Source organism: Rana temporaria, chromosome 7 (assembly GCF_905171775.1).
Source record: "Rana temporaria chromosome 7, aRanTem1.1, whole genome shotgun sequence".
Classification (NCBI taxonomy): Eukaryota; Metazoa; Chordata; class Amphibia; order Anura; family Ranidae; genus Rana; species Rana temporaria.
Genome location: NC_053495.1, coordinates 36,513,117 through 36,531,085, shown reverse-complemented (window position 1 = coordinate 36,531,085; position 17,969 = coordinate 36,513,117). Strand labels below are relative to the sequence as shown.

At 42.5% G+C, this 17,969-nt stretch overlaps 1 protein-coding gene across 2 annotated transcripts in view; it reads left to right on the top strand.

Moving 5' to 3' along the window:
* The window catches only part of LMOD3 (leiomodin 3), a 32,366-nt gene extending 16,304 nt beyond the window's left edge, over nt 1–16,062 (top strand). Inside the window, exons 2-4 of one of the 2 annotated variants that reach the window (XR_005750545.1) lie at nt 724–2,199; nt 2,669–2,767; nt 14,929–15,033. Coding sequence is in view for 1 of the 2 variants with exons in the window: in XM_040359207.1 (XP_040215141.1) it covers nt 724–2,199; nt 14,929–14,976 (1,524 nt within the window). In the remaining variant the exon portion in view is untranslated. Of the gene's footprint in view, nt 1–723; nt 2,200–2,668; nt 2,768–14,928 lie in introns of both variants that reach the window. The other variant, XM_040359207.1, reaches the window with a different exon arrangement.
* The last annotated feature ends 1,907 nt before the right edge of the window (nt 16,063–17,969 follow it).

Genomic DNA, 17,969 nt, shown 5'->3' with positions numbered 1-17,969 from the left:
ACTGTGTGTGTGTGTGTGTGTGTGTATATGTGTGTGTATGTGTATATATATATATATATATATATATATATATATATATATATATATATATATATATTATACACACACACACACAGTATGTATATATATATATATATATATATATATATATATATATATATATATATATATATATATATACTGTGTGTATGTATATGTATGCCGGTCCACAGCAATGATGCTGGAGAAAGTGCATTTAGACAGGAAGCGGTTAAAAGACCCTGATGGAAGTCAGAAGCACTAAAATGAATGGAAAAAAGAGATTCAAGTATTTTTTTAAACAAAGAAAAAAAATTATTTTTAAGAGCCGGTTCACACTGGGGCGACTCGTCAGGCGCCTGACGAGTCGCGTCATATTCAATGCAATGGAACCGTTCTAATAGGAGCGACGCAAGTCGCTCCAACTTAGAAAAAGGTTCTTGCACGACTTCAGGATCGGCTCGGGGCGACCTGCATTGACTTCTATACAGAAGTCGTTTTGCAGGTCGCCTCTGAAGTCGTCTTCAGGATGACTTGCAGAGTCGCCCCCGAAGTCGTGCCGTGGAAGTGTGAACCGGCTCTAAAGGTACAGTTGTTTTTTATAACTACGGTAAATGTCATCCAGTGAGGGTTTACATCTATTTAAAGCAGAAATGGAATATAACTTTTCCTCAAAATTAACCTTATGCCATTTATTTCTGATAGAGAAAAATTGCTGCAGCAGAAAAAGAGAGAAAAGCAGAAAAAGAGAGACCAGAACGTCTGGACAGAGAGGAGAAACAACAAAAAACAGAAGAGAATAAAAATGAAGTATTGGAGAAGGTCTGTAACAAGGACAACCATGTTGATGGCACAAAAGATGTGCAAGAGAAGGTACAAACAAAGCAAATCCAAGAAGCAGAGACACAACATGAATGTGCGAAAACTGCACTGGATAGTGAGGGTGAAAAACCAACCCAACAGGAGGAGGAGGAAGGAACGGAGTCTGTGGTTGAGAAGGCAAATGGTAGCACACTGACTGCTATCAATGATCTGGTGGACAACACAGTGGACAACACAGAAAACATAAAGCCAGCAGGGATTTCCAAATTGAACATCCCCAAGAAACTAGCTATAGACTCCAGCTTCATCAAGATGACTGCCAGGCCTTCTGGCAACCAAACTGACTTGGACAGAACATTGCAGAGCATCAGGAAAAATGATCCAAACATCAAAGAGGTCAACTTGAACAACATTGAGAATATTCCAAAGGAAATGCTGGTTGACTTTGTAAATGCTCTGAAAAAGAACAAGCATGTAAAAACCTTCAGTATGACCAATGTGGGAGCTGATGAGAACATTGCATTTACTTTGGCCAACATGTTACGTGAAAATAGAAGCATCGTCACCTTGAACATTGAGTCTAATTTTATCACAGGTAAAGGTATTGTGGCTATCATGAGGTGCCTTCAGTTTAACGAATACTTGACTGAATTGAGGTTCCACAATCAGAGACATATGTTGGGCCACCATGCTGAAATGGAAATCGGAAGGCTTCTAAAGGCTAATAACACTTTACTGAAAATGGGGTATCATTTTGAGGTGCCTGGTCCCCGAATGGTGGTTACCAATCTGCTGACCAGAAACCAAGACAAGCAAAGGCAGAAAAGGAAAGAAGACCAGAAACAGCAACAAGAACAAGATGAGGAGGAGATCATGTCTATGCTAGAGAATGGTCTGGAGTTGGGTATTCCTCCACAACTTTGGGCTATGATTAATCAAGCTTCACCAGCTCCTAACTCAAGGATGCCAACAATTCCTGAAGAGCCTAAGATTCCAATCCCACCGCTCCGAAAAAGTAAACAAAACAAGCCACAGCTTAGCTCAGAAAACAATGTCAATGCTGAACCCCTACCTTTCAAGGATGTGAAACTAAAAAAATTTCAGCCAAAATCTGTTGCCCAAAAGTTGAGAGAAGAGACAGACAAAACCAGCCTGCGAGACATGATACAACTAAAGAGAGCAGCACCCAAGTCAAGTACGTCTCAAAATTCAGAGCTGTCAGAGAAAACCAATCTCAGGGATGTAATAAAAACTCTCAAGCCAGTGCCAAGAAACCGGCCACCACCTCTTGTCAAACTGACACCAAGGGATGAACTTTTGAAAGATATTCGCCAGAGTAACGTGGCTTATCTTAAAGCGGTGAGTCATTTCAATTTAAAAGGGTTTTCTACTTAACCAAGTTTATCCAGTCTTCCTATACACCCTGCATTCTTAAAAGATAAGGATACGCCCTTCTACAGGATAGCATAGCCTTAGCCAAAACTTTTTTAATACTGATTATTATTATTATTTAAATCTGTTTTCATATTTGCCATTTTGTTTTTTTAAAATCTGTGCTGCTCTTGAATTGGCAGCAACTGATTAGGCTTAGTCAGCTTTGTAGTCTAAGTGATGAGCGAGCAGCCTAGGGTGACAATGCTGCTTTTCTATAGATATACAGTGTGTGAGCGTTGTCACCCTAGGACAGCCAACACACATATAAAGACTGGTAAGGTGTAATATATGACTTTTTGTTCTTGGTGTTTGTTGTGATCACTCTGAAACATTTTTCACAATATAGTCAGGAGCTACTGGCACACTCTATAGTTTATACTTTAATTTTTTATAGGAAGCTACTAGTGACTAGGGATGAGCCGAACACCCCCCGGTTCGGTTCGCGGCAGAACATGCGAACGGACCGAAAGTTTGCACGAACATTCAAACACCGGTAAAGTTTATGGGACCCGAACGTGAGAAATCAAAAGTGCTAATTTTAAAGGCTAATATGCAAGTTATTGTCATAAAAAGTGTTTGGGGACCCGGGTCCTGCCCCAGGGATCATGTATTAATGCAAAAAAAGTTTTAAAACTGGCCGTTTTTTTTGGCAGCAGTGATTTTAATAATGCTTAAAGTGAAAAAATAAAAGTGAAATATTCCTTTAAATATCGTACCTGGGAGGTGTCTATAGTATGCCTGTAAAGTGGCACAGTGTTCCCGTGTTTAGAACAGTCCCTGCACAAAATTACATTTCTAAAGGAATAAGAGTCATTTAAAACTGCTTGCGGCTGTAATGTAATGTTGGGTCCCGGTAAATATAGATACAAATTATTGATAAAAACGGCATGGGTACCCCCCCCCCAGCCCATTACCAGGCCCTTTGGGTCTTGTATGGATATTAAGGGGAACCCCGCACCCAAATTAAAAAAAGAAAAGGCGTGGGGCCCCCAAGCCCTATATAATCTAAACAGCAGTATACAGGCAGTCCCCGGTTACAAACAAGATAGGGACTGTAGTGTTGTAATATGTTGGCCGATTTATGTGGGATGTTCTATATATTGAATCTGTTTGTAATTTGGAACAGGTACATTTTGTAAGTGCAGCTCCAGCCAAAAAATCTATTTTTAAGCTTTTTGATAACATAGGGAAGGGTTATCACCCCTGTAACATTTGTTGTGCTGTCTGTGCCCCTGTTCAGAAGATTTCACCTCACTTTCTGTCCCAATGACAATTGGATTTTGAAAATTTGGGGTTATTAGGGAAACACGGCTTTGTGATAAAGCATCAGTGGAGACACCTTTTTCCCATAACACTTACAGGAGAGAATATCCCTTCCTAGGGGTAGATTTCCTTTCACTTCCTGTTGTCTTAAGGAGTGGTGGTGGTGCCACAACACTGTAACTCCTCACAGATTCTCTTGTTGAGCGCAGGAACGGAACCTGCTGTGAAATATTAGATCACAAATTTTAATTGGGCAAAAAATTGGGCCTTAGGCGGTGGTGGTGACACAACACTGTAAAGCCTCTCGGATACTCAGATACTCTTGTTGAGCACAGGAACGAGCCCTGCTGCAAAATATTACAGCAACAATTGTAATTACACCCCCCTGTTAAACAGGGGCAAAGAAAATGGGCCTTAGGTAGTGGTGGTTGTGCCCTGAACCAAAAATATTCTTAAAAGTTAGCATCATCAGGATTGATAAGGAATAGGATAGTCACTCAGCATAATAGGATAGTCTCTCAGCATAGGCAGTCTTCAAGGGATCCCACATCCATAGAAAAATTCATTGTTACATCAGCATCAAGTGCTTAGTAGCTGGTGATCCAAGAATAATTGATTTTTATGAAGGTGAGCCAATCAACAGCGTCTGCGGACAGGCGCACTCTGTTATCAGTTACAAAGCCTCCAGCAGCACTAAATGTGCGTTCAGAAAAAACGCTGGATGCAGGACAGGCCAGTAGCTAAATTGCATATTGTGCAAGCTCTGGCCAGTGGTCCATCCTCAAGACCCAGTAACCCAGTGGATTTTCTGTTGGAAAGGTCTCCAAGTCTGATCTTGCCCCTAGGTGGCTGAAGCTGGCGTGGCGTCAACCACCTCTGAGTCTGCCCCTGCAGAGCTGACAGAATCTCTGCCCCAGTGTGGCTCCTATCCCCTAAGCAGACCAACGTAAGCACTGCATGGCATCTTTTTGCATGAGTGCTTGCGTAGCCTCTTGAACGCCTACGGAGCACCGCTGGTTCAGAGGACAAATCTGCAGAGGAACAGGCCATAGAGGAAGAAGAGAAGGGGGTGGAGGAGAGAGATGTGGCAGAATCACCACTACTAGCATTTTGGAGGCGTGGTGGCGGAACAAGCTCCAACAATACTGCACCCTGTCCTGCATTCTTCCCAGCTGCCAGCAGAGTTACCCAGTGCGCTGTGAAAGTAAGGTAACGTCCCTGTCCATGCCCGCTGGACCATGAGTCAGTGGTAATATGCACCTTACTGCTGATCGCCCTGTCCAACGAGGCCAAGACATTTCCTTCTACATGCCGGTAGAGCGCCAGAATGGCCTACCGTAAAAAGAAATGGCATTTGGGAACCTGCTACTGAGGTACCGCACATTCCACAAATTCACAAAAGGGGGCAGAGTCTACCAGCTGAAAAGGCAGTGCTAGCAATTTAGCCAAGCTAGCATTCAGACGCTGAGCATGTGGATGGCTGGGACCGAATTTTTTTCGACGGTTAGCAACTGGGGTAGGGAAATTTGCCTGCTACAATCTGATGTTGGTGTAGCGATAGCAGATTGCCTGCAAGTACTTGGCACACCTAATTCTGCACCTTCATTCCGCTCAGTGCAGGTTTCTGAGAGGACCGAAGGTATAGTGGGGTTGGAGATCCCAGCTGATCAGGAGCAAGGAGAGGTCTGCCTTGATCTTTGATGTGGGTCTTTTAAGTACTGTTACCAAAGGACTGCATGGGAGGTCGACATATGTCTGGTCAAGCATGTGGTGCCCAAGCGGCTGCTGTTTTGGCCACGCTTGATACGCTTCAGACAAACAGCAACGGTGCGATCTGCTGCACATGTGTCAAAAAAGGCGCACACAAAAGAACTTTTCAAAATACGCGGGGAGTCAGCAGCGCCCTGCACATGCTTAGCTCTGCGATGTGATGCAATAGTGTGGCTGCCCTTAAGCTGGCCCCTGGAGGGCATCCGGCCTCGTTGGAGATGTGCCTCCTCCTCTCTTCTATCGGGCACCCACGTAGAGTCAGTGACCTCATCATCCCCTCCCTCATCGTCACTGGAGCAAACTTGGCAGTATAGTGAAAAGGGCTACAGCGCTACTAACAAATAATCTCAAAGAAACCACACAAAAAATAACTAAATAATACAGCAGCAATCAAAAAACGGTGAACTAAACCAAATGATAAATGAATAAATACTGATGCGCTCGTATTAACTCATGTGCAATGTGAATCGTACATATACAATCAAGCAAAAAAACCTGGTGAACAAACTCTTAATATATGTGAGTAGATCATGAAAAAGTCCTGATGATTGAATCAGCCAGTCTGCAATGATCCTTCCCTAATTGCCAAGCTCTCACTTCAATGTGATCAGGTTACAACAACCTCCAGCAGTGATCAGATGTTTCCAATTTCATTCAGTCACATGCAAAAGAGGAGGAAAGGAAACATAGCGCAATATTGTACCATATAGATGTGTATAAAGGCTGCACCTAGTGCACTCACGTATCCTCGCTTATGTTATAGACAGGGTATGTTGCCGCTCAGTTTAAGTGGACTCCTCACTCGGGATAGACATCCGATGGTCGGTCACTGTAAGCTCCTCCCCCACATATATCGTCACTCGTCACGTGACTTAGTCATGGGTATTCTACCCATGACTAAGTCACGTGACGATACATGTGGGGGAGGAGCCTACAGTGACCGACCATCGGATGTCTATCCCGAGTGAGGAGTCCACTTAAACTGTATCTATAACATAAGCGAGGATACGTGAGTGCACTAAGTGCAGCCTTTATCCACATCTATATGGTACAATATTGCGCTATGTTTCCTTTCCTCCTCTTTTGCATGTGACTGAATGAAACTGGAAACATCTGATCGCTGCTGGAGGTTGTTGTAACCTGATCACATTGAAGTGAGAGCTTGGCAATTAGGGAAGGATCACTGCAGACTGGCTGATTCAATCATCAGGACTTTTTCATGATCTATTCACATATATTAAGAGTTTGTTCACCAGGTTTTTTTGCTTGATTTTATATGTACGATTCACATTGCACATGAGTTAATACGAGCGCATCAGTATTTATTCATTTAAAACTTGGCAGTATGCTGCAGCTGGGGGAACATGACTGCCAGTTTCTTGTCCTTCTTGGGCACCCCTCTCTCTAGGCTTACATTACTCCCTTCCTCAACCTGGGTACCATCATCGGAAACCTTTAAAACGCTGCGCATCCTCCTGCAGCATGTACCCGACACTGTGGTCGAACAGTTCAGGGGGACTCCTTCGTGCATGATGGTAGGGCTAGGAAAGGAGTGACTGATGACATGGAGCCGATGGAATAGGCCGCTTTGGCAGCTGTATTGGCAGGAAAACTACTCTGAGCCTGAGTGACAGAGGATGAGGACGGCTTTGTTATCCACTCCACCAACTCTTCTGCATGTTGTGGCTCAATGAAAAGGACAAGTGTGCCCCACGGCCACGTGCTGAGGATGCATTGTGTCCACGACCAACACTGTTGGCTGTAAACACATAGCCTGTTTGCCCTCTTTTAGTGGCCTGTGAGCGTCTGCCTCTGCTTGGTGTCCTTCCGGACATGCTGTAAATTTTGATTAGCAAAACACTGCCTGAACTTTATTAGAAAAAGTACAGCAGGAATGGCCTGCAGTCAGATGTAGGCTTGGCTAGACTGGATGCAGTGGATATATATATGTAGGAGCAGTGGCGGCTGGTGAAGTTTTATGATGGGGGGGCGCAATACCCCGCCCTTCCACATTTGGTCCCTCCCATTTCTCATAAGCCACACCCCTTATAGAATCCACCACTCCGTCCCCTGTATTCCACTTGCTTCCACTCAATGTCAGGAGTATACAGCTCAGCGTCACAGCACAGAGTATATAGCCCCAGCATCACAAATCATGGTATATAGCGCAGCCTTACAGATCGGTGCAAACAAACTAAAATATGACACTGTTAGTAATGAAGGACTCGAAATGGGCAGGAGATTAGACTGCGGACATACTGCACAAGATTACCAGAGACTGCGGACATACTGCACAGGATTACCAGAGACTGCGGACATACTGCACAGGATTACCAGAGACTGCGGACATACTGCACAAGATTACCAGAGACTGCGGACATACTGCACAAGATTACCAGAGACTGCGGACATACTGCACAAGAGTACCAGAGACTGCGGACATACTGCAGAAGATTACCAGAGACTGCGGACATACTGCAGGAGATTACCAGAGACTGCGGACATACTGCAGGAGATTACCAGAGACTGCGGACATACATAAAAGATTACCAGAGACTGCGGACATACAGCAGGAGATTACCAGAGACTGCGGACATACTGCACAAGATTACCAGAGACTGCGGACATACTGCACAAGATTACCAGAGACTGCAGACATACTGCACAAGATTACCAGAGACTGCGGACATACTGCAGGAGATTACCAGAGACTGCGGACATACTACACAAGATTACCAGAGACTGCGGACATACTGCACAAGATTACCAGAGACTGCGGACATACTGCACAAGAGTACCAGAGACTGCGGACATACTGCAGAAGATTACCAGAGACTGCGGACATACTGCAGGAGATTACCAGAGACTGCGGACATACTGCAGGAGATTACCAGAGACTGCGGACATACATAAAAGATTACCAGAGACTGCGGACATACAGCAGGAGATTACCAGAGACTGCGGACATACTGCAGGAGATTACCAGAGACTGCGGACATACTGCACAAGATTACCAGAGACTGCGGACATACTGCACAAGATTACCAGAGACTGCAGACATACTGCACAAGATTACCAGAGACTGCGGACATACTGCAGGAGATTACCAGAGACTGCGGACATACTACACAAGATTACCAGAGACTGCGGACATACTGCACAAGATTACCAGAGACTGCAGGAATTACTTGTCCTGCGACTTGGGACTTAAATGTTGCATGACAAGTCGTACCCCATGATTTCCAATGAGAACCGTTCATATCTGTGCGACTTCAAAGTAGTCCCTGCATTACTTTGGTCCCACTTTGATGCAACTTGAGGTCCCATAGACCTCCAGAATACACAGGCATTGCTTTAAGTCACATCAGAATTGCAGTAGAATTGTGCAACTTTCAGACTGCATTAGCCTGAAAGTCGCAAGATTCTGCCACAATTTTTTGGTGCGATTTTGCAGCGATTTGAAGCAATGCCTATGTATTCTGGAGGTCTATGGACCTCAAGTCACATCAAAGTGGGACAAAAGTAATGCAGGGACTACTTCAAAGTTGCACAGATATGAACAGTTCTCATTGGAAATCATCGGGTCCAACTTATCCTGCAACTTTCCAGTCCCAAGTCGCAGGACAATTTGCAAGCGGGGGGTGGGGTGGTGTTGACGGCCGATATTTTCCCTGCACATTAAGTATAAAAAAAGTTTTTTTTTTAATAACTGGGGGGGGGGGGGGGGGGGGGTGGTCTGGTGGGGTAGTGTTACCGCCCGCTATTTGTGCTGTAATGAATTTTTACATAGAAAAGAAATGTTGTTAATAAATGGGTAAATGAATTATAAAAAAAAGATTTTTTTAATAACCGTTATTGGAAAAATCTTTTTTTTATAATTCATTTACCCATTTATTAACAACATTTATTTTCTATGTAAAAATTCATTACAGCACAAGTAACACTACAGCGGGCGGTAACACTACCCCACCAGACCACCCCCCCCCCCCCAGTTATTTAAAAAAAAACTTTTTTTATACTTAATGCTAAATTGAATCAAATATAAAAAATAAACTGTTAATAATCTTAATATATTTAACTAATATTAAATAAAAAAAAAACATTGATGGGGGGGGGGGGGGGTGGGTTGTTGCCTGGCATTATTTTCGCTGAATATTAAATATTAAAAAATATTTTAAAAAAATATAAAAAAATATATAAAAAAGAAATTGGATTAAGCAGGGGGGGTGGAGGGTGGATGCCAGCCGCTGAATAAGCGGGGGGTGGGGGGGGCCGCCGAATAATAGAAAAAAAACTTTGAATACGCGGGGGAGGGGGGGGGGTGCCGGGCGGCCACCAAATACGAATGTGGACATACGATAATGGAAATCACGGGAGGGGTTGAATGCTGCTGTGAGACAGGCAGGCTTACCTGTTCCTCGGTCGGGCGCAGTGAGCTCGAGCTGACCCGACGTCACTTCCGGTTTTTCCAGTGACGTCGGAACGAGCACAGAGACGGGCGGGTGCACACAGACAGTGTATGCACCCGCCCGGCCATAACAATACACTCCATCGCGCCAGAAGCAAGTGGCGCGATGGAGAGCGCCACAAAGGCATATTTTTGGTGCCAATGTAGCGCCGCGTCTGCAATCCCGTGATTGCACAGACGTGGCGCTACTCCTAAAGGACTGTTCCCGGCGTCCGGCGCGCGGACATAAGGCCCTTTTTTGGGAAAAAAAAAATTCTTAAAGGGACAGATTTAAAAAAATTTTTTTTTTTTTTTTTTTTTTTTTACTGACTGTGTGATGGGGGGCGGCGCCCGGGCGCCCCTATGGACGGGCCGCCACTGTGTAGGAGACTGTATGTATAGTTAATGCACTGCAGCTCACTGAATCACCTGCCTGCCTGAAAGTATATTTGAAAACGTACACCAGGAATGGGCTGCAGTCAGATATAGGCTTGGCTAGACTGGATGCAATGGATATATTTATGTAGGAGACTGTATATAAATTTAATGCACTGCAGCTCACTTAATTACCTGCCTGCCTGAAAGTATATTTGAAAACATACACCAGGAATTGCCTGCAGTCAGATATAGGCTTGGCTAGACTGGAATGCGGTGGATATTTATATGTAGGAGACTGTGTATATATTTAATGCATTTCAGATCACTGAATCACCTGCCTGCCCGAAAGTATATTAAAGTACACCAGGAACAGCCTGAAGTCAGATCTAGCTACACTGAATGCAGTGTGTATATATATATATATATATACTGTATATATATATATATATATATATATATATATATATATGTATATATATATATATATATATATATATATATATATATATATATATATATATATATATACAGGGCTGGACTGGGACAAAAATTTGGCCCTGGACTTCATCCAGACCGGCCCACTTTAATTCAAGAAAATCACGCCCACCAAAAGGCCCCTACATCCATTATTGTATATCATGAGAGGGTGAGAGAGAGGGGAATGAGAGAGAGGGAGGAGGGAAAGGGGGTGAGAGGGGGTGGGTGACAGAGGGGGGTGAGTGTAAGAAAAAGCGAGTGAGTATAAAAGAGAGGGGGTGAGTGTAGGACCCCTTTTTACACTGAGGCATTTTTTACACTAAGTCCTTCAAGCAGCATCTCTGTTTTAAAAAATGGCCCACTGAGCCATCGGCCCACCGGGAAACTCCCTGTAGTCCCTATGGCCAGTCCATCCCTGTATATATATATATATATATATATATATATATATATATATATATATATATATATATATATTAGGGCTGTGCGTTAAACGCGATATTAACGGCGTTAACGCAAACCCATGTTAACGCCGTCAATATTTTTGTCGCGCGATTAACGCGGGAGCGCTCGGGGTGGACGTGCAGAGTGTGCAGCGGCGCGGCTTACCTTCTCGCTGGATTCACAGGCAAGTTACTCACCTTGTCCCTGGATCCAGCGATGCCACCCCGCTGTGTGATCAGCGATGCCACCCCGCTGTGTGATCGAGCGGGTCCTCCTTGCTTGGCGGGTCCTCCTCGCTTGGCGGGTCCTCCTCGCTCGGCGGGTCCTCCTCGCTCGATTCACAGTGTCTGTGTGCCGCCGATCTCCGTTCCCTGCGACGTTACGACGCACGGGAGCGGAGAACGGCGCCAAATTCAAAAAAGTAAACAAACACAATACACACAGTATACTGTAATCTTATAGATTACAGTACTGTATGTAAAAAATACACACCCCCCTTGTCCCTAGTGGTCTGCCCAGTATCCTACATGTACTTTTATAAAATAAAAACTATTCTTTCTGCCTGAAAACTGTAGATTGTCCAAAAGTGTCCCTTTATGTCAAAAATGGTTTTAGATCAGCTAGAAAACAGCGATCATAAATTATAATCACTTGCAGAATTGTGCGATATTTGTGGGGAAATTCGTCATAAATTAGATAGATTAATTGTGAGTTAACTATGACATTAATGCGATTAATCGCGATTAAAAATTTTAATCGTTTGACAGCACTAATATATATATATATATATATATATATATATATATATATATATATACACGAGACTGTGTGTATGTATATGTATGTGTGTATGTATATATGTTGTGTGTGTGTGTGTGTGTGTATATATATATATATGTATGTATGTATGTATGTATGTATATATTAAATGCACTGCAGATAACTGAATCACCTGCCTGCCTGAAGTATATTAGAAAAAGTACACAAGGAATGGCCTGCAGTCAGATCTAGCTACACTGAATGCAGTGGAGATATATATATATATATATATATATATATATATACACGAGACTGTGTGTGTGTGTATATATATATATATATATATATATATATATATATATATATATATATATACACTAAATACACTGCAGCTAACTGAATAACCTGCCTGCCTGCTCAATCTAAATGACACTCTCTCTCGGTCTACGCCAGCAGCACACTGTACAGGGCCAACGTGCAGGTGGACTTAATCCCCCTGAGCCATAAATGGCCAAAGGCACCCTGCCTTTGGCCAATCATGGCTCTCTTTGCTGACAGCGCTGGGATTGGCCAAAGCATGCGGGTCATAGTGCATGCTTGGCCAATCATCAGACAGCAATGCACTGTGATCTCGCAGTGCATTATGGGGTGTGACGCCCCGCTCGAATTTGGCGCGAACGCCCCATAATGTTCGTTTTTCGACGAACTCTCTAAACAGACAGGTGGCGGGGATGAATTACTTCATTCATCTGATTTGTGTGAATGGAATAATCCATTAATGTTTTTTTTTTGTTTTGCTTTTTTGTTCAGCCCAATAGCTGAGTGAAAAAAGGTGTATAACCAGCTTAAGGCTGGCTATACATTAAACAATTTTCCTTTTAGATTTACCAAAATCATATAATATGAGGTCAGATCTAAACACTTTCAATTTGTATACAATCAGGCAGGCACTTGCACGACATAGTTGAAGATAAATCTAAAGGAAATTGAATAAGAAAATCGTATAATGAATAGCCAGCTTTCGAGGTGGCAACACATTCTTATTTTAGGCCAGGCCTTTACCAGATAGTATGCACAGGTAATGCCTTTGACACTTCACAGCGAGGGATGGATAGATAGAGATAGATAGATAGATAGATAGATAGATAGATAGATAGATAGATCTTGCAAAAAAGGACATGCCTGTAGACAAGAGAGATAAAGATAAAGATGCCATCGTTATATTTATACTCAAATACACCACTTTTTACAAACTGTGGCTCGTAAGGGTGATATAGCGACATTTACGCCCATGGAACATTTATGTAGCCAATATGACAAAATCGGAGGCCATATATATATCAGCTATGTATACAATCTTCATGTATGTTCCGAAGAAGCTGAACTATATGCTCCAATGAGAAGGTGACCTTCAGGAAACCCTTGACCTTGAAGAGTGGCACGCGATATCAGAGACGGCGTCTCGGTCACTTATCAATACCTCTATTATTGAGGCCAATTATAAAGTTTTATTAAGATGGTACATTATGCCGGTTAGGTTGGTCTCATTTATATCTGGGGCTTCTTCAAGGTGTTTCAGAGGATGTGGCCAAGAAGGTACCGCCCACCACATATGGTGGACGTGCCACAAAGTCAGGAGATTTTGGATCAGGGTTTACAATTTTATATACACTCTTACACAGATTAGCCTGACTAAATCAGCAAGACAGGCTCTGTTGGGTGACAGGGTGGTGGAGGCTTCCAAGCCCCAAAGGCGGCTCCTTACCTTTATATGAATTTCAGCAAAAATAACTATAGCCAGGAACTGGAGGTCCACTGCCCTGCCATTTGACCAGCTTGGATACAAAATGTCATGGCTCATGTTGAATGAAAGGTTAACTGCAATGGTGCAAGATAAGATGACATTGTTTCATAAGGTGTGGGATCCATGGATTGGATACCTTACGAATGTCCCCAGGACACTCGCAAATTAGACCAATTTTCAGGACATGGATCTCTGGGTACGGCACCGTAATCCCCTCCCCTTCCTTCCCCCTTTCTTCTTTATCTGCCCTCTTCCCTATACTTATCCTCGTCTCTGCTTTGCCCTTCTCTATCCTTTTGTTTAAACTTCCTAATTGCTAGTAGGGCTGTTACTGATTAAAATTTTCGTGTTCGATTAATCTATTTTTTTTTTCCGATTAATTATAACGCACATACAGATCCAACTACTTTTAGCTGATCTCCTTGCAGGCTGATTCCCAGTGCAGCTACCAACCACTGGAAAAATGGATAGCAGGATACAAAAAACACACAAAGGCAGCGCTCGATGGGAATAGCATTAAAACTTTTATAGTCTTCAAGTAGGTAACAAAATAAATATTGCACTGAAGATAAAATCGACGTAGCTACATAAACTGTAAAAATGGTGCGAGTAATACCAAACGGTAGAAAAAGCAGTCATAAAAACATGTAGCCAAGTATGATACTGGTACAAAAATGTGTACGATACCACTGCTGAATCCAGATGAGGAGGGGTTAACATCAGTTGGTCGGCATGTAGAAGCCCCGTGAAGGGAACTATCACAAGTCCGAGTGGATGGCTGTAGAATCCCAGGTTGATAGAGGGAAGTGTAACAACCCTTGCGTGTGGCAGATAGTAAGGTCCCGCCGGCATGCAGATATGAAGGCACAGCAAAGGAGCCATTCAGATGGACATGGCAAGCTCCACTGATGTCCTTGACATCACCGGATCTCCAACAGAACTCCCTGAAGCCGGTGGAGAGGTGAGTACTGATCAAAAGAATTTTCATCGATCAAAAAAATGAACGATTAATTAAGGAATTAATAGTTAATTTCTACAGCCCTAATTACTAGGTTCAACTTTGGTTAAATTGTGTTGTGGCGATTTTCTCACTAATCACTAATCCATTTATGTTATACCAGGAGGATTTCTCAAGCCTATTGAACTAATTAATGTTTGACTCCCTATGTTGTATCCTGTGCAATGAAAAGGAGAATGTCATGCTCTGTACTGTTAAAATGTCAATATCCCAATATTTCAATGATACTATCATGTGACACATCAGATAAGTATGTTTCTTAATTTTAATTTGTGTGTTTATTTGTATTTCCAGGTACCCCTACCCAAAGAGCTAGAAACCCCCCTGGATGAATTGTTGTGAAGATTTTTTTTACATAGGCTGTACAAATATTGCTTACAATGAACTTATGGAAACAATGGAAAGTCTTTTTAGCTAATTACTGTATATGGGATCAACGCAGCACATGGGATGAATAGTAGATTGAATGGTGTGAATTGATAACACGTATCTGTCAACAACCTATTCAGGAATGGGACACAGCAAGTGACAGGCCCGGAAAGTCACTGGATACGGCATATAGTGGCATCATTAGGAGTGAACACACAAATACTGGAATTCCAGAATAGATGCTTATGCATCCCTTCACTGATGTGTCTCAAGAGAAAATCCCAAGATTGTCATCAAAATCAATGCATATCATACATCATTTACTGATGCAATGGAAATATTCTGATCTCTGAATCCCCAAATGGAACACGAAAAAAAAGAAAAAAATACTTGCGCTTATAGAATTCTTTGTAATTGGTTGTCGCTAACTTACTTTTTATTATCAGGCCATCACATTATATATATATATATATATATATATATATAACTGTATATATTATAACTAGGTTGTCTGTGAATGTTAAAGTTTAACTCCAGCCAAAATAATGTATGGCTTTAAACTGCACTGTGCTGTGCCGTTTTTTAATTTGGAGTAGAGTTCTCTGTGGCCCACCATGAAAGTATAGCAAATGTTGAATCAACTTAAAGCGGAGTTCCACCAATATAAAAGTTAGCAGCTACAAAAAGTGTAGCTGCCGACTTATTAATCGGACACTCACCTGTTCCAGATTCCAGCGATGTGGGCGTATGAAGCTCCGCTCGTTTCCCCCTCCTCTTCCCGGCGCCGGCATTGTGACTGCGGGCACCCGGCTGTGGCTTCACAGCCAGGTACAAACTGCACATTCGCGAGCTGCTCTGTGTGCCGTGATTGGCCAGGCAATCATCTGGGACCTGTGACCTGTTCCAGATGATTTCCCAGAGGGAGGGGGGAGAGGTGAACTTCCTTCCGGCGCCATGATGCCCCCGGGAGGAAGTGGTAGTTGGAACCCTCTAAAAAGAGCGTTTCTGCTCCCCCCCAAGAAATGAAATGCCAAATGTGACATGTCAGGGGGTCACCTTCCCTTAAAGCGGAAGTTCCATTTTTGGGTGGAACTCCGCTTTAAGGCCTCTTGCACACTGCAGCTTGAATAATCTCAGTGCGTAAACAAGCATTGTGCATTCTTCGGTAAAAAACAATCTGCATTTTTGATCAGTAATTTACACCTCGAGCGTGCATAAAACATGCAAATGGCCATTTGCATATTGTGCAGAAGGAAAACGGGAGAATCAATTTGCGCACACATGTGTGTGGGAATGCACAAACTTATATACGCGAAAATGCGCTCAAATATGTACAAAAAAAGGCATGAAATTATGACTGAAAAAGTAGACGCTCAAAGAGGAGTATTATGTACAAGAGGCCTTAAATTAGTGTGTGACTGTCCCTGGAATTTATGTTAAACCCTGGGCAATGACACCATATGACAGATGTTCTGAGAAACTAAAGAAAGTTACAAATCTTCCGAAGTTGGTGTTTGGTTTGATGTGAGCAAAGTTTTAGAAGAAATACCGGTAATGGAAAGTTTGCAGAAGGACTTCAGGAGGTCATATTTGAACTGAGCTATGACTGCATTTTGGATAGGGTTATCATATGTGACTATGCTGAAAGGGTAACTGAGTGCTGCAAATTAAATCAAACTAGCTTGATTGTGAAAGATAATAGAGATATCTAGTCTATGTTGCTGCCTGCTCAACAGAAAATGATCTTACCCCCTCTAGTGGCAGAAAAACATAACACTGAAAACTGTCTAGGTTCACACTCCTGTGTCTACATTTTCATGTTGTTTTTTTTGGAATGCATTTTTCATACACTTCCATTGAAGTATATGGACAAAGAACAAGCATTGTCACACCAAAATCTTTTTCCAAGACATACAGAAGAAATACGTACAAGTGTGAATGGGTAACAAAAATGGTAATCCTCTGGTCATGCACTGACCAACGCATGTACAATTGCACAGGTGTGACCTGTACATGAGACCCCAGGATGAATTGGAACCACAGTATGCATTACTAGGGCAAAGAGTTTATTATATTTGTGTACTATAATCAGAAGAAATCTTAGCGGTATGTGTAAACCCAATCCATAAAATCAGAGCCGTTTAAGGGTGCTGTTTCAGGCACTTTCTGCTAAAAGGTGACAATGCTTTGTCCCTGTCTCCTAATAAGAAACCTTCCCTGAGAAATGCAATGCAGCCTTTCCTAGAGTGCATATTGTAGATGGGAAGATCAGCAGCACGAGATACAACAAAGGTGAAAAATATCATATTTAAATTAAAGCGGTAGTTCCCCCTCCAAAACATGTTTACCCTTAGATTGATGCTCATTTTGTCTAGGGGAATCGGCTAGTTGTTTTAAAATCGACGCTGTACTTACCGTATTAGAGAGCGATCTTCTCCGCCACTTCCGGGTATGGGTCTTCGGGAGTGGGCGTTCCTTCTTGATTGACAGCGTCGATTTTAAAACAACTAGCCGATTCCCCTAGACTAAATGATCATCAATCTAAGGTTAAACATTTTTTGGAGGGGAAACTACCGCTTTAAATCCAATTAATAATTGATGAGCAGATAGGAAGCAGTATGATGGCCGAGTGGTTAACACTACTGGTACCTTTCAGCACCTTAGACTAGATTTATTTATATTTGAGGACAATGTTTGTGTAGGTATTTTCCACAATCCAAATAGTAAGTGGTTTTTGTTGCGATTGACCATACTGTGCGTATGACATTTTGAGGATGCTATATTGTAAGCTCCTTTCTGGCAGGTGAATGGTTGTCTGTAAAGTGCTGTGGAAAAAGTGTCAGTGCTATATAAATGACTAATATCAATAAAACTGGATTTTTTTTTTATTATATTATATATGTATATTATTTTCTGATTTAAAATGGTTTCATGTGATTTGTGACTATAACCTGCAGATGGCACTA